At 46.1% G+C, this 25,228-nt stretch overlaps 1 protein-coding gene across 1 annotated transcript in view; it reads left to right on the plus strand.

The window, feature by feature from the left end:
- STAG1 (stromal antigen 1) overlaps positions 1–25,228 on the plus strand; it is a 2,074,316-nt gene that overhangs the window by 1,769,280 nt on the left and 279,808 nt on the right. Inside the window, 1 exon segment of the mRNA XM_033958034.1 lies at positions 13,062–13,210. Within this exon segment, the coding sequence (XP_033813925.1) occupies positions 13,062–13,210 (149 nt within the window).

The following is a 25,228-nucleotide window of genomic DNA, read 5'->3' on the forward strand; positions in this document are numbered from 1 at the left end:
GAAAAGGGCTACAGCCCATCAAGTCTGCCCACTCTGCTTACCCACCCCCTGTCTATGCTCTAATGACCCAATTTCCTTATCTTGACCCTCGTAGGGATCCCACATGGGTATCCCATTTATTCTTATGGACTGGGTGATATACATTTCAAATGTAGTACTTTTTTAATATATAAAAATAGGCAAAATTAGTTGCTGTTTTATCATTATATTTTCTTGCCATTGGTGCCACACATGATTTTAAAATGATAAACCAGTTCTGCTAAAGAGGGGAGAATACCCACAACGAAACAGTAAAGTCAAAAGAGGTACGGGGTAGGGATGGGGTGTTCATGCATGCAGCAGGGCTGGGGTGGAGAAGAGGGCGGAGGAGGGACATCACCAATCCGGGCACCTCTCACCCTCGCTACGCCACTGCTTGGAAGGAATCAGTCGGTAGGTGGGTGGGAGAGAGGGGTCAGAGAGAGAGAGAGAGGAATTGGTGTTTGCTCTGTTGGTTCAGCTAATCGCAGCAAGGGATTCCCCAATCACCTGAGCTGGCAGGATTTCCCAAAGCCACGGTTTTTGGGAATCCTGCTGGCTCAGCTGATCAGGGATTCCTCTGCCATGATCTGCTGATTGCAGACTGTGGACTGTTGTAGGCAAAGATAGGTGCCAGAAATGTAGGCCAGGGGTTTCTGAATCTACCGTATATTTCTGGCACTTTTCTTTGTGTGAATTGTGTCTATGTAAGCACTTGAGGTGCTATTCTTTAACTGGCACTATTGTGTGATTGACACACGATCTGCAGCTGCTTTTAAGGCAGCTGCAACATGGGTGCTGGTTAGAGAATCCAGGGGTTAATGTGTAATTAAACTCTGGAATTCATTGCCAGTGAATGTGGTGAAAGCAGTTAGCTTAGCAGGGTTTAAAATAGTGTGGATAATTTCCTTAAAAAAGTCCATAAGCCAATATTTAGATGGACTTTGGGAAATGCACTGATTATTACTAGGATAAACAGCATACAATCGGTTTTACTCTTTTGGAATCTTACCAGGTTTTTGGGACCTGAGGTAGCCACTGTTGGAAACAGGATACTGGGCTTGATGGACCTGTTCCGTATGGCAACTCATGTTATTTTACCACTAACTATTTTAGCACAGGTCTCATTTTATGCAATGTGACCTAGTTTCCAATGACTAGGGTTAATAGTTAAATATCACTTCTTCCAGTAGCCCATATCGAATTTAACACTTCTTAACAGTAGCCCCCTTAGAATTTAACACAATCAGCCTGGACTAGAACAAGCATGAAAAGACTGTATCAACTGCATAAGAAAACAGCTTGCAGTCTGACACTGCATAACAATTAGCTTATATATGTATTGGAGAAAGTAGAGAACCTTGTTTGGGTCATCAGAGCCTTTTAGCCTTTCAAAACTTTGTCCTTAGAGCATTATAGTATTCTTCATTGATCATTTTTCCTTTTAAATTCAAAACAAATTCAACCTATCTTGTGTCCCAGCATGAATTCATGTTTCACTCAATTGTCTGTTTCAAGGGAATTAACCCTACAACTTCCATTTGCAAAAATATCCAATGTTGTTCCTTTTATGAGCAATATTTAAATTATGAGGAACAACATTGGGTATTTTTGCTGAATTGTGTGACACCATTTGGGCTGAACATTAAGATTGAAAATGCCTGGTTAGCCCTGGACAGATGATTTGAACAGCCAGGAGCCTGTCCTGGCCATTTAAATCATTTTGAATATCTAGTCCAATGATAACAAAATTAGGGTGATTATAGAAACATAGAACTTTGTTGATCACTAAAAACAGAGGAGACTAAGGGTCTATCAAGCCCAGCATCCTGTCTTTGACATTGGCCAGTCTTGGTCTTTGGAACTGCCCATTGTTTCAGAAGCAATAGGGATTAAGTGACTTGCCCAGGGTTACAAGGAGTGTAGCTCTAACCACTGGATTTAGAAGTTGGCTTCTTTTGGGATCTTTAATTCATTGTCGCTAGGACTCGAATCTGAGTCCTTGGCACCTGACACAGAATGGAATTAGTATGGCAAGGTAATGAAGAATGATCCAGCAGCCCCCACCCTCCCTCCACCTCACCTTATATTCCTTCCGAGTTTGCCGGCTTCCTTTTTCCCGAGCCGCACACGTTCAAAAAGCCGTGCAAGCGCAGCTGCGCGAGTCAATCAAACTTCTCCTCTCCTGCAACTTCCTGTTTCCGGTTGCGTCAGAGGAGAAGATTGATTGACTCGCGCAGCCGCGCGTGCACGGCTTTTTGAACGCGTGCGGCTCGAAAAAAGGAAGCCGGAAAACTCGAAATTTAAGGTGAGGTGGAGGGAGGGAGCTGGCTAAATGCTACGGGCAGGCGGGCAGGCAGTGGCTGCGGGGACCACGCGATCCTTAATACCTCACTGTGGAGACAAGACCATTCACCACTCCACGGGGCGGTGAATGGCCTTGTCCCTGTCCCCGCAGCGACTGCTTTTTTTCTTTCTCCATTCCGGCAGGTTACCCGCGGCTAAAGGCGGTAGCCGCGGGTAAACCGCCACCGTGTCATTCTCTAATTTATATGGCAATGCCTCCTCCTTTTTAAATTACTCTGTCTCTGCAGTATAGTTTGTATCCCAGTAGCACTGTGTCCCAGACATTTTCCTCAGTCCACCATGTTTCCGTGATGCCGATGATGTCGACTTTATCCTTTTGTACCACAGCTTCTAATTCACCCATCTTATTTCTAAGGCTCCTTGTGTTCGTGTACATACACTTGAGTTTGCAGCCTGTTCCCTTCTTGCATGTCCTTCCCTCTTGTGTCCCTTTCAGTTTGTTTTGCCTGTGTTCCGGTGAGTCTTCCCCTCTATCTTCCTGTACGGGAATACCGGTTCCTACACCATCAACTCTCTCGGTCGACTGTCGGTTTTCCCCTTATTCCTAGTAAGAGCTTCTCAACTTCTCTCTTGATGTTGCTTGCAAGTAGCCTCATTCCATCTCTGCTGAGGTGGAGTCCATCCTTCCTGAATAACTTGCTCTTCCCCCAGAATGTCGTCCAGTTGCGCACGAAGTGGAATCCTTCTTTCTCACACCAGCGCCGCATCCACGCGTTGACTGCTTGCAGCTCCATCTATCTCTTCTCGTAGTGGTGGTCTGGGCGTTTAAACAGCTGAACGTAGAGGCAGGCCATTATAAAAAAAAACCCTCCTTTTGGACGTTTTTTTTTTTTGATAATGGACATTTTCCCTGCTTCTACTTTCAACGTTTAAGGTCTTAGGCCAAAAGGGGACTTAGACGTTTTTTTTTATCATGCCCCTCTTACTGTTTAATTCTTGTTTTCACATGTACTGCTGCTACCATTTTGATTTGCCTGCTTCTCCTCATCTTCTTTGCCTTTCCCGCGCTCACCACGACTCCATTTTCTACAGTATGAATTCTCCCGCTCTGAGTTATGAACACTGCAATGATTATGACCTTTTAAATTTGTTACCTTATTTGTTTATCCCCTATAACACTCGATTCCCATTTCGCTTTACTATCAATTCTTTTTCTGCTTGCAATAAAGTTTTCCACTTCTACTTAACCGCACTTGTTAACACATGCGCTGTTGTTTTTTCTGTTTCCAAACTGTCTATAAAACTAACATATCCGTTAAGCTGACCTACTTCTTCTGCTATTAACTGCTCTTTCTTATTTACGCTACTTGTGCTCCTTTACTCTTAACGATGTTTATTTTTGTGACTTGGATTTTAATTTTACTTTGGTTATAACAACAATCTTTTCCAATCTTTCGAAAGTAATATATTAGTTCATAGTACTGTATTTTGAATCTTGATTGCCTCCATTCTGGTGTTTATTCTATCTCCTAATCTCTCCTTTCCATAGCAAAGCAGCAGATGAATCCAGAGACTAGTGGGTATAGCTCACATCGACCAGCAGGTGGAGATAGAGAACTGATTAACAGTTGGCCTTAAAGCCTGGTGTTCTTTCTGTTGATTCAGTTTTGCTCTATCTCCCAGCAGGGTTGGAGCTATACTTCTAGCTCCTGGTCTCTGCCTGCTGCAGGATAGATTGAAGTGGTGTTCCGGTAGGATTCCTCTGTTGAGACTAGTTCTCTTCAGTAGGTGGGGGTGCCTGGCTGTTTGGTGCCGGCTTTGGGAGGTACACCTGGGCCCTCCCAGGTCCCTACTCCACCCTCCCCTCCGTTGGATAGAGGGGTTCCTTTCCAGGTGCAGGAGTGGCTGGCTTCTTCATTCCAGTTTAAAAAAAAAAAAAAAAAAAAAGGGGAGGCCTTCCTGCTTGTACTGAGCCGGGCTGTGCTTCACGCGGCATGCAGTACATTTACCAATGATTGCCTGGCTTCGGGGGTAAGCGGCTGACCGGGTGAGTGTTTTCTTTTCCTTCCTCGAGGGTGGTCGCGTTTTCCTGGGTGCCGGGCGTCTTGGGGGGCGGAGTCGTCATTCGGCGGCGTTCGCCGCGTGTGTGAAAAAAAAAAACAAAAAAAAAAACGCGTCGGAGCTGTTTTGTCAGGCCGAGGGGGGATGGCTGCAGAAGTTAGTCAGCTGTGTTCGCGCTGTGGGGAGCGCCGAACACGGTCGGGTCTTTGCTCTGCCGGGTGCTTGGAAGCACAGGCAGACGACCCGTTTTTGGCGGCTTGCGAGGCAGCCATGTCCCGGGTGCGGGAGGCTTGCGCAATGTCCCCGCCGCTCGGAGCCGATGCAGGGTTGCTGCAGGACTCGGCCACGGAGGACAAGAGTGAGGCGGCGGGGGACCAGGCGAGAGCGCTGGAGGCCGGCGCGGCCCCTCCCCTCGGCTCGGAGCAGGGCGGGGGAGTGCCTCTTAGCTGGGGTGCATTTTCGCCCGAATTTGTGATGTTGCTCCATCAGGCATTTCAATTACAGCGCTCGCAGCCTACCCAGCCGGGGCTGGGGGCCCGGGCGGTCCCTTGCGGTACCCTCTACCTCTACGGGGGGGGGAGGGGACAGAGGCTAGACCCACGGCAGGGGCAGCAGGATCCCCGGGGCAGTCGCAGGGGGCTAAGAAGCGCAGGCTAGTGTCTGCGGAGGCAGTGGATATGTTGCCCAGATCTCCTTTCTCCCTGCCTGAGTCATTGGAGGAAGGGGAGCTATTGGATTGGGACACGGAGAGTATCCCGAGTAGGGAGGGGGATGACCCTACGGCTATCCGGTTGTTCCATAGAGAGGAGCTTTCTTCTTTTATTTCAAAAGCTTTGCAGAGTTTGAACATTGCTCAGGAAGATGCCACGGGGTCCGGTAACCCCCTGATGGCAGGTACCCGTAGGCCGTCTAAGGCCTTTCCGGTCCATGAGGCCATGCAGGAGCTGATCTCGGCGCAATGGGAGGCGCCGGAGGCCAGTTTGCGGGTGGCAAGGGCCATGAGGCTCTCGTATCCAGTCGAACCGACCGAACTGGACAGGTTTAGATTGCCTAAGGTGGACGCTCTGGTGGCAGCGGTGACTAAGAGAACTACCTTGCCGGTAGAAGGGGGCGTGACACTTAAGGATGCACAGAATAGAAAGATTGAAGCATCCCTAAAGATGTCCTTTGAAGTGGCTGCAGTTACCTTACAGGCCGCAATCTGCAGTTCTTACGCGGGCTTGTCTGCAGTGGTCACAAGGGATGACCGATAAATTGCTGGAGTCTGGAGGTACTGTCCCTTCGGAACTGGCTGATTTGGAGTCCGGCTTGGCTGATTTGGAGTCCGGCTTGGCTTATTTGGCGGACTCCTTGTATGATATTATTCGGGCGTCTGCGAAACAGATGTCTCTGGCTGTGGTTTCCCGCAGGTCCTTGTGGCTCCGTCATTGGGCGGCCGATGCAGCGTCCAAGCTCAGGCTGGTGAGACTCCCGTTTAGAGGGGGTTTATTGTTTGGAGCGGAGTTGGATAAACTGGTAAAGGATTTTGGGGATACCAAAACGCAGCGTTTACCGGAGGACAGGGCTAGGCCCCCGGTAAGGGCCGCATCATCTAGACCGCGTTTCCGGGATGTTAGGCGGGCCAGGGCTGGTAAACCTTTTTCTAGGGCTGCATCTGGCCCGTTCTCTGCTTCGAGACCTCGGTTTCAGCAGAGAAGTTCCTTTCGTGCGGCGAGACCCTCTTCAGGGCAGTCAGCCCGTACCCCAGCCAGTCGCCCTCCACAATGACGGGGGCTTGGCTCCCTCCGCCCTGCCCTTAGGGGGTCGGCTTTCGGCTTTCCGGGCGGAGTGGGCCGCTGTCACGTCCGACCAATGGGTGTTGGACATTGTTCACGAAGGGTACAAATTAGAATTCGCCGCTCCCGTCGTAGATTCTTTCTTGGTGTCCCCGTGCCGTGGCGCGGCCAAGGGATCCGAGGTCCGCAGGACACTTCAGGGGCTGCTCGATCTGGGGGCGGTGGTACCGGTGCCCCCGGAAGAGGTAGGCCGCGGTATCTATTCCCTATACTTCATTGTACCAAAGAAGGGGGGGTCCTTCAGACCAGTGCTGGATCTCAAAGGGGTCAACAGATTCCTCAGCGTGCGCCATTTCCGAATGGAAACGGTGCGCTCAGTTATTGCGGCGGTAAGACCAGGAGAGTTCCTCATGTCTCTCGATCTCAAGGAGGCGTACCTCCATATTCCGATATGGCCGCCGCATCAGCGGTATCTGCGGTTTGCGATTCTGGGCCAACATTTTCAGTTTCGGGCAATGCCCTTTGGCCTGGCGACGGCTCCCCACACGTTTTCCAAAGTCATGGTGGTGGTAGCCGCTTTTCTACGCAAGGAAGGGATTCGGGTACACCCTTACTTGGACGATTGGTTGATCCGCGCCTCATCCCGGCAGGAGAGTTTGTCGGTGACGCAGAGAGTGATCTCTCTCCTTCAGTCGTTGGGGTGGATTGTCAACTTTCCCAAGAGTGTTTTGTCCCCATCGCAGTCTTTGGTGCATCTGGGGGTACGGTTCGATACGGCTCAGGGGAAGGTGTTTCTACCCCGAGACCGGGGGGAGAAATTGCAGGCGCAAATTCGCCTCCTTCTCGGTTCGCCCAGACCTCGAGTTGGGGATTATGTGCAGGTGCTGGGCTCCATGGTGGCGACTCTGGAGGTGGTTCCCTGGGCCCGGAGCCACATGAGACCCTTACAGCAGTCTCTGCTCTCTCGCTGGTCTCCAGCGTCTCTGAACTACAATGTGCATCTCCAGTGGAGTCCTCGTGCGGCTCACAGCATGCGCTGGTGGCTCCAGGACTTGCATCTTTGGAGGGGCATGCCGTTGGCCACACCGGATTGGGTGGTGGTTACAACGGATGCCAGCCTGCAGGGTTGGGGAGCCCAGTGCATGCACACGTCGGTGCAGGGAAGGTGGTCTTCCCAGGAGGCTCAATGGCCCATAAACTTACTGGAATTGAGAGCGATCCGGTTAGCGCTGCGGGCTTTTCAGGCCCTAGTTCAAGACAGACCGACCAGGATCTTTTCGGACAGTGTCACGGCGGTCGCGTATGTCAATCGTCAGGGGGGTACCCGGAGCCCGCAGTTAGCCGAAGAGGCAAGACTTTTGTTTCGGTGGGCAGAGGGGCAGGTTCCGCTTCTGTCGGCGGCCCACATTGCAGGGCACGAAAACGTGCAAGCGGACTTCCTCAGCAGAACTCTTCTCGATCCGGGAGAATGGGAGTTGTCGGCTCGAGCGTTCAGCCTGCTAGTCCGTCGATGGGGGTTGCCAGAGATGGATCTTATGGCCTCTTCCTGCAATGCGAAGGTGCCTCGGTTCTTCAGCAGACGCAAGGAACAGGGATCGGAGGGGGTGGACGCATTAGCTCTCCCGTGGCCTCCGAATTCCCTTCTGTATGTATTCCCGCCTTGGCCCATGATAGGGCGGGTGTTGCAACGCATCTCTCGCTTTCGAGGCAGAGTAATCCTGGTGGCTCCGGATTGGCCACGGCGGCCGTGGTACGCGGATCTGATGCTGCTGTCGGTAGGCGAGCAGGTAGCGTTCCAGGTAACTCCGGACTTGCTAACTCAGGGTCCAATATTAATGGAAGATCCGGGCCGCTTTGGTCTTACGGCCTGGCTATTGAAAGGTCACGGCTGAAAAAGAAGAGCTATTCTGAACGGGTGATTTCCACCCTGCTTAAGGCTAAGAGGATTTCTACATCAGCCTCCTATGCGAGGGTCTGGAGGATCTTTGAGTCATGGTGCGGAAGACACGGAATTGCGCCTTTCCAGGCTTCTCTGCCGGCTATTCTTGCGTTCCTGCAGGAGGGCGTAGAGAAAGGGTTAGCATATAACTCTTTAAAGGTTCAGGTATCGGCCATTGCCTGTTACAGGGGCCGGGTGGCTCGCTCGGCTCTCGCATCACAGCCGGACGTGGTACGTTTCCTCAAGGGGGTTCAACATATCCGGCCGCCGGTTAAGCGAATTTGTCCAACTTGGAACCTTAAACTCGTCCTTGGGAAATTGCAGGGGGCACCTTTTGAGCCCCTGTCAGCGGCCACTTTGAAAGATGTCACACTAAAAACAGTTTTTTTGGTGGCGATGGCTTCAGCAAGGCGAGTATCGGAGTTGCCAGCGCTTTCTTGCAGGGAACCCTTTTTGCGTTTCTCGGAGACTGGGGTGACGGTGCGTACGGTGCCGTCCTTCCTGCCTAAGGTTATTTCGTCCTTTCATGTGAACCAGAGTCTGTTTCTGCCATCCTTCAGGAAGGAGGATTGGGGGAAGCGTTTTTTGTCGGTACGGCTTCTGGATGTCCGCCGTATGCTTCTCCATTATTTGGAGGTGACGAATGCTTTTCGCCGGTCGGACCATCTCTTTGTCGCGTTCGCGGGTAAAAACAAAGGGATGGCGGCGTCTAAAGCGTCCATTGCGCGTTGGGTCAAGGACGCTATTGCTTCGGCATATGTGTTGTCAGGGAAGAAGGTACCGGAGCACCTTCAGGCTCATTCCACTCGGGCGTTAGCTACATCTTGGGCGGAGTCCGGGGGGATGTCATTAGAGGAGATTTGCCGGGCGGCCACTTGGTCGTCAGGGAATACTTTTTCAAAGCATTATCGGTTAGATGTAGCAGCCCATTCAGAGGCGAGTTTTGGCGCGGCAGTGCTGGCAGAGGCGGCATTGGCGTCCCACCCAGTTTGAGTTTGCTTTGCTACATCCCACTAGTCTCTGGATTCATCTGCTGCTTTGCTATGGAAGGTAAAATTATGGTCATACCTGTTAATTTTCTTTCCTTTAGAAGCAGCAGATGAATCCAGAGCCCCTCCCCATGTGCACGGGCTGTGTGTAGGGTGTTTAGGTCATTAGGTTAGCCGGGGCTATGGTTGGTAAGTGTATTATTTCATGACTGAAAAAAAAAAAAACACAAGAAACGAAAAACGAGAAAATATCAATGGTATTCAGAAGAGAAAGACGCGTTTTTTACTGGAATGGAGTTTGTGGCTGCTCATTCTCCTTTCGGGATGCTTGGGCAAAGTGCATAACTGAATCAACAGAAAGAACACCAGGCTTTAAGGCCAACTGTTAATCAGTTCTCTATCTCCACCTGCTGGTCGATGTGAGCTATACCCACTAGTCTCTGGATTCATCTGCTGCTTCTAAAGGAAAGAAAATTAACAGGTATGACCATAATTTTACCTTACGGCATTCCTTTTATCTTGATATGCTTCCTTCCTGATTTTAGCTGAGCTGTGCTCTTACTTTTACAGTCTACTTACTTCATACCTAATAAGTGCAACCTTGCTTTTGGTCTATATTGTTGCCGTAATTTCAACCTTCCTTATCTATTTCTGATTTATTATCAATTCTTCTGTCTTCCCTACTTTTTTTAACTAATAGATTTTAATATATAAGTACACCATTTATCTGTATGAAATACATTTTATCTACGTTTATAATTGTGTTTTTACAGACATTTTTTCTAAATAGACTTCTGTACTCTTCCACTTTCTGTTGTCACTGCTTTACATGCTGATATTGTATGCCTTAGAATTCCCTTACTTTGGTTTATGTTTTCTCTGTCTGCTTATATGAAGTATGATACAATTCCAATGTTTTTATACTGTTTTGTTTCCCCCTATGGTTTTGTCTTCTAGCATAGATTTTTTATGTTTCACACTGAGATGTACTTTAGCTTAATTCATGCTCCCTGCTTTGTGATGTCAAACTGTCTTTCACTGGTTTTATGGCCTTAATTTTATTAACCTCAAGTACAGATATATCAATTTTAAATACATATTGAGATGAATTTTGTTTGCCAATATTGTATATGCTGTTATCAAATGCTTAGTTTTCAATTGTATGATATTTTCCTTGATTATTGCTTAGAACACTATTTTTTCTTTTTTTCAATAAGTATTTACTATGCCCCTCCTACTACTTGAAACCCATTTACATGACATTGTCCTACAATCTACTCTCCCCTTCACAATGAATTCATGTCTTAGTTCTTTATATTTAAAACGTGAATGGTGCTTCTCCCTGATTCCTTTTGTGATGAATTGACCTTATTTTTTCATAACAAAATCTGTAATATTGAATTGTTCCTTTTAATAAGATATCATCTACTAATTTTGCTCTCATTACCTCTCCTACTCTGTATTATTAGCTGCACACCAAGATGAATTATATCTACCTATACTACAAATCATTTTAATCCACATCTTCTGGTTTCATTGCCATTCTGATTATTACTTTGAATGTTTTGATATAGCTTACCCTCAGCTTTATTTATCTATATGAATTATGTTATCTCTCACCAGATGTTATGAATTCTCTCTCTCTCATTATCTAATATAATGAAAGGTCACTTTGGGCAGCCAAAAAACCTAGAGACTTTATGGTTTATTAGCATACGTATGCGACTCCTGAGCTCCAAGCTGGCTTCAGAAGTGCCGAAACCAGGACGTTACAGAGATATTTATACATTCTTCTGGCTATACAACTGAATTATAGAAAAAACTTTTCATGTGTTACTTTTCTTAACAATCATTGGTCCTCAGCTCACTTATCTAGGCCCTGCAGTCTTTTTGTTACATGTCGTTTATGCTGAGATAGCCATAAGAAGTTAGAATGTCCAAGCTAACACCCAAGGCAGGCAGGCTAGAACATGAGATAAGTTAGGTCTGCAGCTAAACATAATTCAGCATTTTATTAAAGAGAAAACTAAGTTAAACACTTAGGAAAACCAGTCCCAGACTCCTTCAGTCCCCCCTTTCAGGCTAGTCGAATGAAGGAGGAAGGAGACGAGCCTGATAAAGTTCAAGAAGGAGGAAGGTCAGGATCAATTGTAGGGACTGGTTGATACTTGGGAAGCGCAAGGGCCATAGCAGCAGTGGAACGGTCAACAGCAGAGTCAACAGTTCAGTGGGGCAGCTTTATGACTATGGGGACTACACAGGGCAGGCAGCAAAGGAGCAGAGAAGATAGGGCGGCAACCAGCAAGATGGTCTTCATTGCTGAACCAGAGGGCAACCAGGAGCCGAAGGTGCCAGAGATCCAGTCTGAAATGAGGCCACGCAAGTTCTGGACAGGAACATGAGCCAGTTTGATGATACGATCTACAACTTTCTCAATCACTTTACCATCGTCATCAAGTTCAAGGCAGCAGTTGGAGAGGTTGAATTTACCACAGGCACTACCTTCTATCTAGAGTTAGGCAGTTCTGATAGATAGCAGTGCGCATTTTAGCATTCGCTCTGCCAATGGTACTCAAAGCTCGGGAGGTCTCATTAGTTATCAGTTTGAGTACAGCTTGTAGATGAATAATGCAGTTCAGCATATAGATTGGGGTCCGATAGCCCCAGGTGTCATCCTCGGCCCATGTGGCAGGTCCGTAAACAGCAATGATCCATTCTGCAGGACAGTCATCAACCCATGCACCTATTTTAAGGGAATTAGTGGCAATAGACCATTTTTGGTGACCCCTGTTGTCGAATACAGGGGCTCCCAGGTGTTCACCATCGGCCAGAGGTAACAGGAAGAAGCTGGGACGGATCATGCCAAGTACACATGTACCAGTCCAGTTAGCAGGCAACCAAGAGTAAGCAAACAGATCACAGAGCCAATATCGATCATCAGGAGCTGGCCATCATTCATAGGAAGTTTCATTAAGCAGTGTCTGAAGGGCGCTGAAGACAGTGGGAAGCAACAATGGAGGTTCGCAAGGCCCATCGTGAAGGTCGTGGATCTGACGTAAAAGTGAGGTTCTGTGAAGTCAGGTTTAACATGTCCAGCTGCTTTGCCTCCCATGGCCACTGTTTTCCCATACCAGTCCCTCCTCATATAAAACAATTGCTAACATTAAGAGTCTGACCTATAGTTTCAGCAAACTGTATAAACAGATTTCTAGTGACAGCGAACACCTGTTACAGTTGAGCAACTTGGCTTTGTAATGACAAGTTGTAACTGATTAGTACTGAAAGTTGCTATTCATGGAGTTATATTTTAGCTTTGTATATTGGAGAGAAAAACACAAAAAGTTATTGAGAGTTATACATACGAGGGTCCTTCAAAATATTTCCGCACTTTCAGATTTTTGCAGGAAATGGTTCGGGTGGAAGAAGTGGTATGAGGGCATGTTGTAGTATGTCATGTAACTAGACAGGCAAGCCAGCTCATCTTACAGGTAGTGATGTAATTTGCTATTGAGATATTTAATAAATAGTGTGTAAAAAAAATACAAGTGCAGAAACGTTTTGAAGATCCCTTGTAATTTCCTGAAGAGATTTATAGGCAGAATTAAACTGAGTTGCTGTACTTAACAGTTCCCTTAATGAGAGCTGCATGAAAGGCTATGTGAGAACTAGAAAACAAGCAAAGAGGAAATGCTATGAAATATAGCAACAATTATAGAAAATAGATTATTGGTTTAATTGAGGTATGACTTTTGATCCACAAGTGTTCATGTCTTCAAAGGTAGATAAATGATAGCTTCCTAATTAGAACTGCAACACTGAAGCACAAGAGACTAAACAAAAGAGTATTAATGTGTTTGATGATAGAAGAATGTTAACATTTAAAATGTAAACATCTAAGTTAATCATATTAAAGGTGACAATTGTAGGGTCATTCATTTTCATAAAGTATTACATTGCTTTGTGCCATTGCAGCTGTTCAATGAGCTTGTACAGGAGCAAGGTCCCAACCTGGACAGGACGTCTGCCCATGTTAGTGGAATTAAGGAGCTTGCTCGCAGATTTGCCCTCACCTTTGGTCTGGATCAGATTAAGACTAGAGAGGCTGTGGCCACGCTACACAAGTGAGTGTTTAACAGTTTGAAGTAAAATGTGTGGGACATAGTAAAAGGAGGAAATGCTTTTCTAAAGAAGAATATTTTATTAGACAAGTGTATTTCAAACTTTTTGATGTTGAGGACTGGCTGGCTGCCTTCTTAAATTGATGATGATTGGCTAAGTACTCTTATGTCATAGCTCACACAGGCTGCTGCTGCTGCCACCTTCTCCCCTTTCTTTATCTGCTGTTCAGTTACCTCACCCTGCAGCTACTTGCAAAACAAGCCACCTCTCTCTTCATTTACCAAATCAGCCAGCTATTCCATCATCATATATACTGAACTCAGCTATCTAATTTCAGTCTGTCCTTCTCAACATGAAATTTTTTATTTTTATTTATTTTAAGGCTGCAGAAAGATTAAACATTTTAATTGCAATTAATTGTATTGTGCATTTGTGATTAGTTACAGTTAATGCATAAGATATTTTTAAAGAAAATATGACAAACACAAATAATTCCTGAATTCAAACATAAACCAGCACTAACTTCCAAAACAAGGATCCTACTTATGAAAATACAATGCCCCAAATATTACAGCAGGACCCTAAAATATCAATACATCTATAGTGAAACTATTATAGAATGCTACATAAAAAATTCATGCTAACAGAATATCTCAGTCACACACACGGAACACAAATGCTAAATAGAGAATAACTGACCACAAACATAAATTATACTGAAACCCCTTGTATGACCTTGCAAGTAGCACAGTATCCTCTATAATAAAATCCTAAGCGTGCATGCGCACTTATAACACCGTGCTCCCTGACAGCGTGATGTGTGCCTCCATGCCGAATTTGATTTCAGGCGCATAGGACGGCTTGCAGTGCGTGGGGCGGCTTGTGACGGTTTGCAATGATTTGAGCAGCGGTGGCGGTTTGACTCCTGCGCTGCCACTGCCAGGATGCCTCTTCTCACTCCTGGACCAGCAAATGCAGCAGCCACGGGGCATTTGCTAGGCTGGCCCACTTCGATAATGCAAGGTAGGCCGGCCTAGCAAAAGCCCATAGGCTGCCCGGGCTAGCAGATACTGGACAGGGAGAGCAAGGAAAGGAGAAGGCCTACTACTGGACAGGGGGATCAGGTAAGAGGTGCTGCTAGACAGAGGGGAGGTAAAATGAAAGGAGAAGGCCTACTGCTGGACAGGGGAAGCAGGGAAGAACTGCTGCTGGACAGGGGGAAGGTAAAAGGAAGGGAGAAGACCTACTGCTGGACAGGGGGAGCAGGGAAGAGATGCTGCTGGACGGGGGAGGTTAAACGAAGGGAGAAGGGCTGCTTCTGGACAGGGGGGAGGTAAAACAAAGGGAGAAGGGCTACTGCTGGACAGGGGGAGCAGGAAAGGGGTGGTGGTGGTGGACAGCAGCCAAGGAGAGAGAGAGACAGAAAGACAGACAGACAGAAAGCGGCCAAGGAGAGAGAGAGAGAAAGAAAGACACACACATCTATTCTAGCACCCGTTAATGTAATGGGATTAAAGACTAGTCAGAAAATAAGACAGACATTTCTTCCTATGCAAAATATAAATAATGTGGTACTTGCCAGGGATGGTGTTAGGAGGGTTCAACTAGGGCAATTGTTTTTGGCTCCCTGGTCAGAGAGAGCTCCAAACCTGATGAAAGCTGAAGGCAGCTCAGTCAGCCTGGATGACCAAGGAACAAAGGGAGTACTAAAGGAGAACAAAGCAATCGCCAACAAACTGAACACATTTTTTTTGTCTGTATTTACTGAAGAGGATATACACAGCATACCGGAACCCAACAGGCTATATGCTGGAAGTGAAAACAAGAAACTGACAGGATTAATAATCAGTCTAGAAGAGGTATGCAGGCAGATTGATAGGCTCAAGAGCGATAAATCCCCGGGACCGGATGGTATCCATCTGAGGGTCATCAAGGAACTGAAAGGGACCATAGCTGAACTGCTTCAACTAATAACCAATCTGTCGATCAAAACAGGAAAGATTCCGGAGGACTGGAAGGTGGCAAATGTTACACCAATCTTCAAAAAAGGTTCAAAGGGAGACCCGGGAAACTACAGGCCGATGAGTCTGACCTCAGTACCAGGAAAGATGGTAGAGGTGCTGATAAAGGACCGCATCATTGATCACCTTGATGGACATGGGCTGATGAGGATCAGCCAGCATGGTTTCAGTAAAGGCAGATCGTGTTTGACGAACTTGCTGCACTTCTTTGAGGGAGTAAACAGGCAGATAGACAAGGGAGAACCGGTCAACATTGTATATCTGGATTTTCAGAAGGCGTTTGACAAAGTTCCACATGAACGACTACTTCGGAAAATTGCGAGCCATGGAATCGAGGGTGAAATACTCACATGGATTAAAAACTGGCTGTAGCATAGGAAACAGAGAGTGAGGGTAAATGGACAATACTCGGACTGGAATAGCGTCACCAGCGGGGTGCCGCAGGGCTCAGGGCTTGTACCTGTGCTCTTCAACATCTTCATAAACGATCTGGACATAGATACGACGAGTGAGGTGATAAAATTTGTGGACGATACGAAGTTATTCAGAGTAGTGAAGACGCAGGGGGATTGCGAAGATCCACAACGTGACATATTCAGGCTTGAGGAATGGGCTGCGACATGGCAGATGATGTTCAATGTGGACAAGTGTAAAGTGATGCATGTTGGTAACAAAAATCCTATACACAAATATAGGATGTCCGGGCGGTACTTGGAGAGACCTCCCAGAAAAGGGAATAGGGAGTTCTGATTTACAAGCTGATGAAGCCATCCGCGCAATGTGTGGCGGTGGCAAAAAGGCAAACAGAATGCTAGGAATAATAAAGAAGGAGATCCCAAACAGATCGGAGAAGGTTATCATGCCACTGTACCGGGCCATGGTGCGACCTCATATGGAGTACTGCGTCCAGCACTGGTTGCCGTATATAAAGAAGGACACGGTACTACTCAAAAGAGTCCAGAGAAGAGCGACTAAGATGGTTAAGGGGTTGGAGGATCTGCCGTACAGCGAAAGATTAGAGAAACTGGGCCTCTTCTCCCTTGAACAGAGGAGATTGAGAGGGGACATGGTCGAAACATTCAAGGTACTGAAGGGGATATACTTAATAGATAAGGACAGGTTGTTCACCCTCTCCAAGGTAGGGAGAACGAGAGGGCACTCTCTAAAATTGAAAGGGGATAGATTTTGCACAAACGTAAGGAAGTTCTTCTTCACCCAGAGAGTGGTAGAAAACTGGAATGCGCTTCAGGAGTCTGACATAGAGGAACACACCCTCCAGGGATTCAAGACTAAGTTAAACAAGTTCCTGCTGAACAAGGACGTACGCTGGTAGGGCTAGGGTCAGTTAGGGCGCTGGTCTTTGATCAGAGGGCCGCCACATGAGCGGACTGCTGGGCATGATGGACCACTGGTCTGACCCAGCAGCGGCAATTCTTATGTTCTTATGTAATAGACTTTATACTAGGACAAGCAGGCAGCATATTCTCACATATGGGTGACATCATCCATGGAGCCCGGTGCGGACAGTATGAAAAGTGAACTGTCACTTTAAGTTTTAAGAAATTTTGCAACTGCCCACTTGAGGGTTGCGGCACCTCAGTTCTTCGTTTTCCATGGAGCGAAGAAGTACTGTTTAGCTAGACTCCATTCAGCCTAAGTTTGCCTTCCCGCTTTCGCATATTTTTTCTTTATACATTTTTCTTTTCTTTCGAAAACCTTTCAGCGACAATTGAGTTCAATTTTGCTGAAGTAATTTTTCTGTCTATGCCAACATTGTTGATGGTTTTTTTAAATTGTGGCATGTCTCAGTGGTCTATTTCTGCTGCAGATCCTCATAAATGGTTTCTGCAGTGTCTAGGCTCTGAACATAGAATTGAATCTTGTTCTCGCTGTTCAACTTTAAAGCCTTGCTCTCTTAAAATTCGTCACGCTCAACGGGATCAGTTCTATGCCACTGCCATGGATATCATCAAATCTTCACAGACGTTGATTCTTTGATGCATTAGTCTATGAACAGATACCAAAAGATTGTCTAGAGCTCCCATTTCATAACCTCATGAAGGATGCCATCTTTAAGAATTAGGAAGCACCACTGTTGGTTCCTGTCTCCCCAAGTAAGTTGGATTCTTTATATAGGTCCAGTCATGCCCAGGATTTGACAAACCGCAGCTCCAGCATCAATCGCTCCTGGTAAAGTCTGCATTGAAAAAAGCTAGCGGCTCCAGAACCTATGCTAGCACCCCTCCAGCAAGAAAAGGAAGAGCATTAGACAAGTTTGGATGCAGACTGTTTAAAATCTCAATGCTGACTTTTTACATTATGTCCTTAGTTCAAAAACTATGTAGAATGTTGCAACTAAATTGATATATGATGGGAAAGGTTTGAATCATGTGACTTCATATTTGATGGAGTTACATTGGCTTCCTTGTAGGGCAAGAACTAAATATAAACTTCTAATTATGATTTTTAAAATTATCAGTTATCTATCATATTTGTCATGTTGGGGCTCAGTTATATTTACCAAGCAGAGCTTTGAGATCATGACAAGGCATAAGACTGGTAGTCCCTTCTCAAACAACTTGTAGATTGGCAACAACTTTCAATAGGACAATTGTGGGTAAAGGTTCAGATTTGCTACCTCTTAACATTAGGTGTATTTCTAACTATATAAGCTTCTGAAGATTAGTAAAAAGAACCTGGTTATTTTACATTTCTGTCATATTTATTGGAATTGAGAAGTCCCAACTAGACATGGTGACTGTTACCTACAGATAGCCGCGGGTAAGCCACAGGAATAGGGAGAAAAATCAACTGGTTGCTGCGGGTATGGGGACAAGGCCATTCACCACCCCATGGAGCAATGAATGGCCTTGTCCCCGCAGTAAAGGATCTGCTGCAGGTTGCCTTCCTTCCCACCCCTCCCGGACAGCAGACCCCTTCCGGTCAACAGACCCCTCCCCATGTCTTGTTCTGGCTAACTGTTAACCACCCCACCTTTCGGACTTGTTGCAGGCCTCCCAAAGGTGCAGCAGTAAGCCAGAACAGGAACAATCTTACTGTATCCTGTCCCGGTCTATTGTTAACCATATCACCTCCCTTCCGCCTCCCGGACTCCTTTACAACATACTTTTGAACCCTGGTGGTCTAACGGTGAAGCGGGCAGGAGCTATCTTCGTTCGCTCCTGCCCCATGCAGAGCCGCAATCAGAAAAAGCTGACGTAAGTTCCCGGGGTAGTCCCATGAGACCGTGAGAATTTTCAAAGCTGCTGTAGGAACTCCCAGCATCCATTTCTGATTGCAGCTTTGCACAGGGCAGGAGCATACAAAGATAGGCCCACTTCACTGCTGTTCCACCAGGTTTATGTTGTAGAGGTGTCCGGGAGGGAAGTGGGGTGGTTAACAGTTGGCCAGGACAGGCTGCTGGAAGGATTGCTTCTGTCCCAGCTCTCTGCTGTACCTCCAGGGCTTACCGTATATACTCGAATATAGGACGAGATTTTTGGGCCAAAAAAAATGACCCAAAAATGGGGGTCTCATCCTATATTCGGGTCATCACCCGACCCCCCTCCCAGACTTGATGCAGGCCTCTGGTAGGCCGGGACAGGAGTGATCCCTCCCGTCCCGGCCGATACTAACAATTTTTTTACCCCCCTTCCCTCGCGTACCTCTTCTCGCATCCCTGGTGGTCAAATGGTGTATGGGCAAACTTTCCGTGCTCCTGTCCTGTGCTGTGCCCCTCCTTTTCTGCCCCACCTTATTACCTTCTGATCTTGTGGCCAGCAGCGCACCAAGCACACAGGAGCCAGCTTCTCGAGCTCCCGCTCAGCCCTGCACCCTGGCCCTACGTTGCTCGCTGAATGGCTGCCGCCCATTCTTGTGGGACTCACGAGAACTAGCGGCAGCCATTCAGCGAGCAGCGCAGGGCAGGAGTTTGAGAAGCTGGCTCCTGTGTGCCAGTATGCCGCTGGCTGCGAGATCGGAGAGCAATAAGGAGGGGCGCAGCACAGGGCAGGAGTGCGGAAAGTTAGTATCAGCCAGGACAAGAGGATCCTTCCTGTCCCGGCCTACCACTAGACCACCAGAGAGGGAATAGGGTACAGGGCAGGAAGGTGGGACATGGTGCAGAGCCTGACAGGGAGGAGGGCTGGCTGCATAGCCTGGTAGGCAGGGAGGGAAGGGGGCTGGGTGCAGAGCCTGGTAGTGAAGGGGGCTGGGTGCAGAGCCTTGCAGGGCAGGGAGAAAAGGGGGCTGGATGCAGAACCTGGCAAGGAGGGGGGTTGAATGCCTAGTGTGGCAAGGGAGGATGTGAGGGAGGGAACACTAGGTACAGATCCTGGCAGGGCATAGCACTTGAATATTAAGCCCCTGTCTTATGTTCGAGTCAACTATTTTTATTCCTTTATAGGGGGAAAAATTGGGGTCTCAATTTATATTCGGATCGACTTTTATTAGAGTATATACGGTAATCAGGCCCATGGGATACCTGCAACAGGTCCTGGAGGCAGGAGGAAGGAGGGGGGATGCTTAATAGTTGGTCAGGACAGGATGTAGGAAGGATCGCTCCAGTTCCGGCTCACCGCTGAACCACCACGGCTTATTCAGACCTGTGGTAGACCTACAACAGGTCCGGGAGGGTGGCGGGGTGGTTAATAGTTAGCCAGAACAAGACACGGGAAGGATCGCTCCTGTCCCAGTTCACCCCTGGACTACCATGGCTTAAGGGATGCTTGCAGTGGGCATAGGAGGCTGAGTGCAGAGCTGTGAAGGAAGGAGGTAGGGAAGGAGGGCTGGGTGCAAGGCAGGGCAATTGAATATAAAAATCCCAGTTTATATTTGAGTGAACATTTTCCTCCTCTCTTTTTTTGTTGTTGGGGGAAGGTTACCTCAGTTTATAATCTGGTCGGTTTATATTAGAGTATATACAGTACATCTTCCAGCGTTACAGAGATTTGTTTGAGTTTCTTCAATTTATCAGAATTGAATACCATTTCTGGCACTGGTAACTCCCCTTCATCTTCCTCGTTGAAGACCAAGGCAAAAAATTAATTTAATCTCTCTGCTATGGCCTTGTTTTCCCTGAGAGCCCCTTTTATTCCTCGGCCATCTAGCGGTCCAACTGATTCTCTTCTTAGCCTCTTGTTTTTAATATACCTAAAAAAAGTTTTTACTGTGTGTTTTTGCTTCCAGCACAGTGCTCTTTTCAAAGTGTCTCTTTGCCTTCCTTATTAGCGCCTTGAATTTGATTTAACATTTCTTGTTATTATCAGTCAGATCCTTCTTCCACTTTATGTTGGATTCTCTTTTGGCTCTAATAGCTTCCTTAACCATGTTGACTGTTGTTTGGTCTTCCTTCCTCCTTTTTTAATACATAGAATATATATAGTCTGGGCTCCCAGGATGGTATTTTTGAATAACATCTACGCCTGATGTATATTTTTGACTTTAAATCTCTATTTTCTCCTGACTTGTGAAAGAAACAGTACAACCATTCACATGAGTCCTGAACCTGTGGGTAGTGCATCATCACCCATGAGGGATACAGAAGATATCATCTTACATTCTCAATTTCTGCCTCTCTGCATCACCGGGCACTGTTCTCTCTCATTTTTTTTTCATTCTGCAAGTGAGGAGAAGGTGTCTTTTTCATCTGTTCTATTATTATTTTGAGGTATTAATGTTTGTTTTCGAGGCTTTGGGTGCTTTTGAGCTTCCCAGTAGTCCTAGATCAGCTCTGCTTGGGAAAATTTGCAGATCTGGGGATCTGAAGTCTCTAGCTGGGTACTTTTCTAGCCAGCCTGTCCTAACACTTGAATTGGCTTGGGGTTAAACCCCTGAGAGTCTGCTCACCTGGTTTTATTTGAAGTGCTTGAGTGTAGGCTAGTTTAGAACCCCACGCTGGTGGGGAGACCTTGCAGATGCCTGCTATGTTCCCTCCCCCTCCCAAAATAAAAGAATCATGTGGAGGCTAGAGGAGTAGAGGGTTTCAGGCTGATTCTGCCAGTGTAAAAGGCAGCCCAAAGAGACAAGTTTCCAAGTTTATTAAGTATTTGATTAATCGCTTATTCCAAATTCTAAGCAATGTACAAAATATTAAAATATTAAATTACAGTAATCGAAGGGAAACAAACTAAATAAATGTGACTGACACAACAAACGAGATACAGAAGGAATGGGATGGGAAGGAAATACAAATTTAAAAATAGTAAAGAAGACATGTAAAGAAGTCCCAGGATATCCTGCTTGCTTGTCTGAAGCAGAAAAAGTGTTTCTTCTAACCAGCTACAGTGTAGATGTAGGCACAGTTTAAATTGGGCATCTCTGCCTTTAACATTCTGAGAAGGAATGCCCCCGACTACCTAACGAAGTTGGCCGTCCTACTCCAGGGTACCTCCAACAGATATTCCACCAGAAATATTTTCCATTTAAAATTCCCAGCATGCTACAATATAAAGTCTACCAGGCAAATTACCCTATCCATCCAATATCAATTAGGAAAATGCTGGAACCATCTACCATTTACACTATGATCTTATGACCACTACCTCAGGTTCAGAAAACTTCTAAAAGCATTTCTGTACCAAGACAGGGATCCAACCCTTTAGTAACTGAAACGGTAATTGTAAAAACACATTTCTAAACTGTCTAATGCAACTCCCAGGACAAAACAAAGAACCAACAATGACCTACTTGTACTTGTATAGTTGAAACTAACTGTGTTAATAGTTATATTAATGTACCTATACTAGCAACACTGTTGAATGTCCACGTCAGTCCATTGTAACTTCCTGGGTAACTGACCCAACTTCTTGTAATGTCATCCGACCTTGAGCTGAATAGGTAAATGCGGATTTAAAAACCTAATTAACATAACACATAGCAGCACAGTGAGTATAGTCCATTATCCTAGGACAAGCAGGCAACATATTCTCACATATGGGTGATGTAATCCATGGAGTCTGGTACGGACAGTCTGAATGTGAACTGTCACTAAATTTTTTTAAAGTGCTCGCGATTATCTGCACCATCCATGTGTGACTGCCTTTCCGCCCGGAGCAAAGAAGTCTGTTTTTGACTGAACTCTGTTCAGTTGGCATTGCCTCCCTGCTTCTTCCTTTTTCATTTGTTTTTCTTTCCTTTTGTTAAAGCCAAGTGAATAGAGAAAACTTTATTTCCTTTTTTCCCCATCTACTGGGGGGGGGGGTGTCCTCGGTGGGTTTCGTGCTTTAGAATTCAGTTTAACTCGCCAAGTTAATTTTTTCTGTCCATGTCGAAACCTTTCACGGATTTTGAGAATGGTAGTTTGTGCTAGTGGTCTATTTCTGTAGCCACCCTCATAACTGGTGTCTTCAGAGTTTAGACCCTGAACTCCACATCAGAGTTTGTACTTGGTGTTCCTCTTCAAATTGGGCTTTGTTAAGGCCCGTCGACCTCAGCAGGAGCAGTTGCTCGGCGCGACCATGGACATTGTCAGATCTTCTCAGTCGTCGACATTGAAAGCTTCTACATCAAATTCAACATCGGGGGAGCCAGCTTTGAAACATCCACTTCCCAACAAGTGCCATAGGTCTCTACAGGATCGAGTCTCTTGATGCAGACCAATCGACGACGCCAACGCTCCCCAGCTTTGCATATTGTCTCTCCCTCATGGCATGCATCCTCATCAAGGTCATCCATTTTGGGACAACCTGCTGAACCGATGGTACCGGCTGTTGAGCCATCAGTACTGGTGCATACTTCCTAGCGTTGCAGGTCTCAACGGCTTCGAGTCTCTTAATGCAGATTGAACATCGACACTGACACTCCCCAGCATCACAGGTTGTCTCTACTTCATGGTATGCATCCTCATCAAGGTCAACCACTTCGAGACAACCTGCTGCACTGATGGTACCGGCTGTTAAGCTATAAATACCAGTGCATTCTTATAAGGTATCACAGGTCTCAACAGTATCGAGTCGTTTGATGCAGACCGAACAGCGAGGTCATCGTTATTAATCTTTACAAGTTCTTTCTCCTTCACACTGTGCACTCTGAGGCACCCTCTCCAAGACAACCTGCTGCACTGAGGTTACCGCCTGTTGAACCATCTTTACCTGTGCATGTTTCTGGGAGACATTCCATGAGTTCTTCCAGAGGGAGCTCGGTAGCATGCTTAATTTGCACAAAATGCGACTGCTAGCATCGACTCCCTCGGTACCACCCACTTAAGCATAGTGCTACTAGGCTTCAAAGTACCGGTGTCATCTATCCATCGGAGCATCATACTACTTCTCATGGATCTTCTCTGAGATTGATGCTCTCCATTTAAAACACAATCCACTGCTTCGAAGCATAGATGCTCTTCTTCAACAAAGTGTTCCAAGCCGAGGAATCATCCTTTCTCATTGCGTTGATCTTATGCATCTGACTGAAAATGGGATACTCATTGATCCTCATCATCATCTTCATCAGATCAGTACTGAGGACATTGTAATATTTTTTGAAGACACAAACTTCTCTATAATTCAAATTTCCAATTGGACTCAGACGGTGCACTTACTTTATATAAGCCTAAGTCTTACGGCAGTCCTTTTGAACTGTTACAGGAACAGCCTTTCAGGAGAAGACCTTGTTCAGTGGATTTTTCTTTTCTTGGAAATATTTGGCAGCTGGGTGCAGCCCTATCTGTTAAATTGGAAGCTGGCACTATACCTACTACTGAGTTCATACGTGGTTGGACTATGCTGAGTCTCCCAAAGGGCTTCTCAGGTTGCCATTATATGGTAGGCTTACTGAGATGCTTCTCAATAAATTAGGACATACCTTTAAGTATTTATTTATTTTAAAAATTTATATTCCGCATATCCTGCAATTCTATGCAGAGTACAATAAGACATGCAAATGAGAAATAACAAGGTATCATGGTTGCTTCAAGAACTCTGGACTCATTCTTATCCAGGGTCTGATGGCCCACATCACCCATTACTGCTGGAATCAACCCTTAACAAATATTCCAGTACATCAACGCCTCTAGGGTTTAAAGGCTAAGCTTTGATCAAATTTGAAAATCGCCTTTATCGAAATTTTCTGCTGGCAACCAGAATAATTTCTTATACCATTTATCTAAAGCAACTAATAAGGAAATTTCCTGGCATTGAACAGTATATTCCTTCAGAGCACTTTCTAGAATATCATCAAATTCACAGGCTGGCAAATATATAGCAAGTTCAGCCTATATAGCAAGTTCAGCCTATGATGCTTTTGAGAGGTCATCTAGACCTTTTGCAATGTTGGAGACTATCAGACGCCTAGTATGGCTAACAGTCTCTCGTACCATTGTAGCGGCCACATGCAACTTATCACTACATGAAAGGTCTTAGAATGCTTTGAATAGCACAAAGTCTCTTTCCTATTCATATCAGGGGTAATATACTTTTACATCTTGGCTGCTTCCACAAAAGCAGCAAAACAAACCTCACACGGCAGCTCCTTCAGAACATGCTCAGTCTTTTTTCATATGCCTCTAAAGAGCAATGCTCTTTTCTCTCTTTTTCTCTGACTCTTCCTCAATCAATCTGAGGTTGTCTACAACGGTGATTTCTGATTACACCTGTGGGTTCTTAAAGTTATCAACAACATTTACTTCTTCATTTCATCACTATACCTCATTTCAAAATGAGGCCTCATCAGCCCTCAGCAGATGCCCTTCTCTTTTCACAAATGCTGGCTCTGCTTTGACTACATGCCATAGAGGCAGTTTCCCCTTCTCAGAATCATCAGGGATTCTAGATGGATGGTCTACATCTACCTGACGTCTGACATCTACAACTGCAGTTGCAGATAAACCTTCCAGATTTTCAATACAGAGTTTTGCCCTTCAGCCTGGCCTCTTTCCCAAGAGAGTTTATTAATTGTCAGGTAGTAATGGCAGCAGCTTTAACAGCTCACAGCACTACACTCAACATTTAGGGTTCGAAGTCAGCTTTTCCAAAATCCCTCTCAACAACTATACTTTACAGAGAC

Source organism: Geotrypetes seraphini, chromosome 9 (genome assembly GCF_902459505.1).
Source record: "Geotrypetes seraphini chromosome 9, aGeoSer1.1, whole genome shotgun sequence".
Taxonomy (NCBI): domain Eukaryota; kingdom Metazoa; phylum Chordata; class Amphibia; order Gymnophiona; family Dermophiidae; genus Geotrypetes; species Geotrypetes seraphini.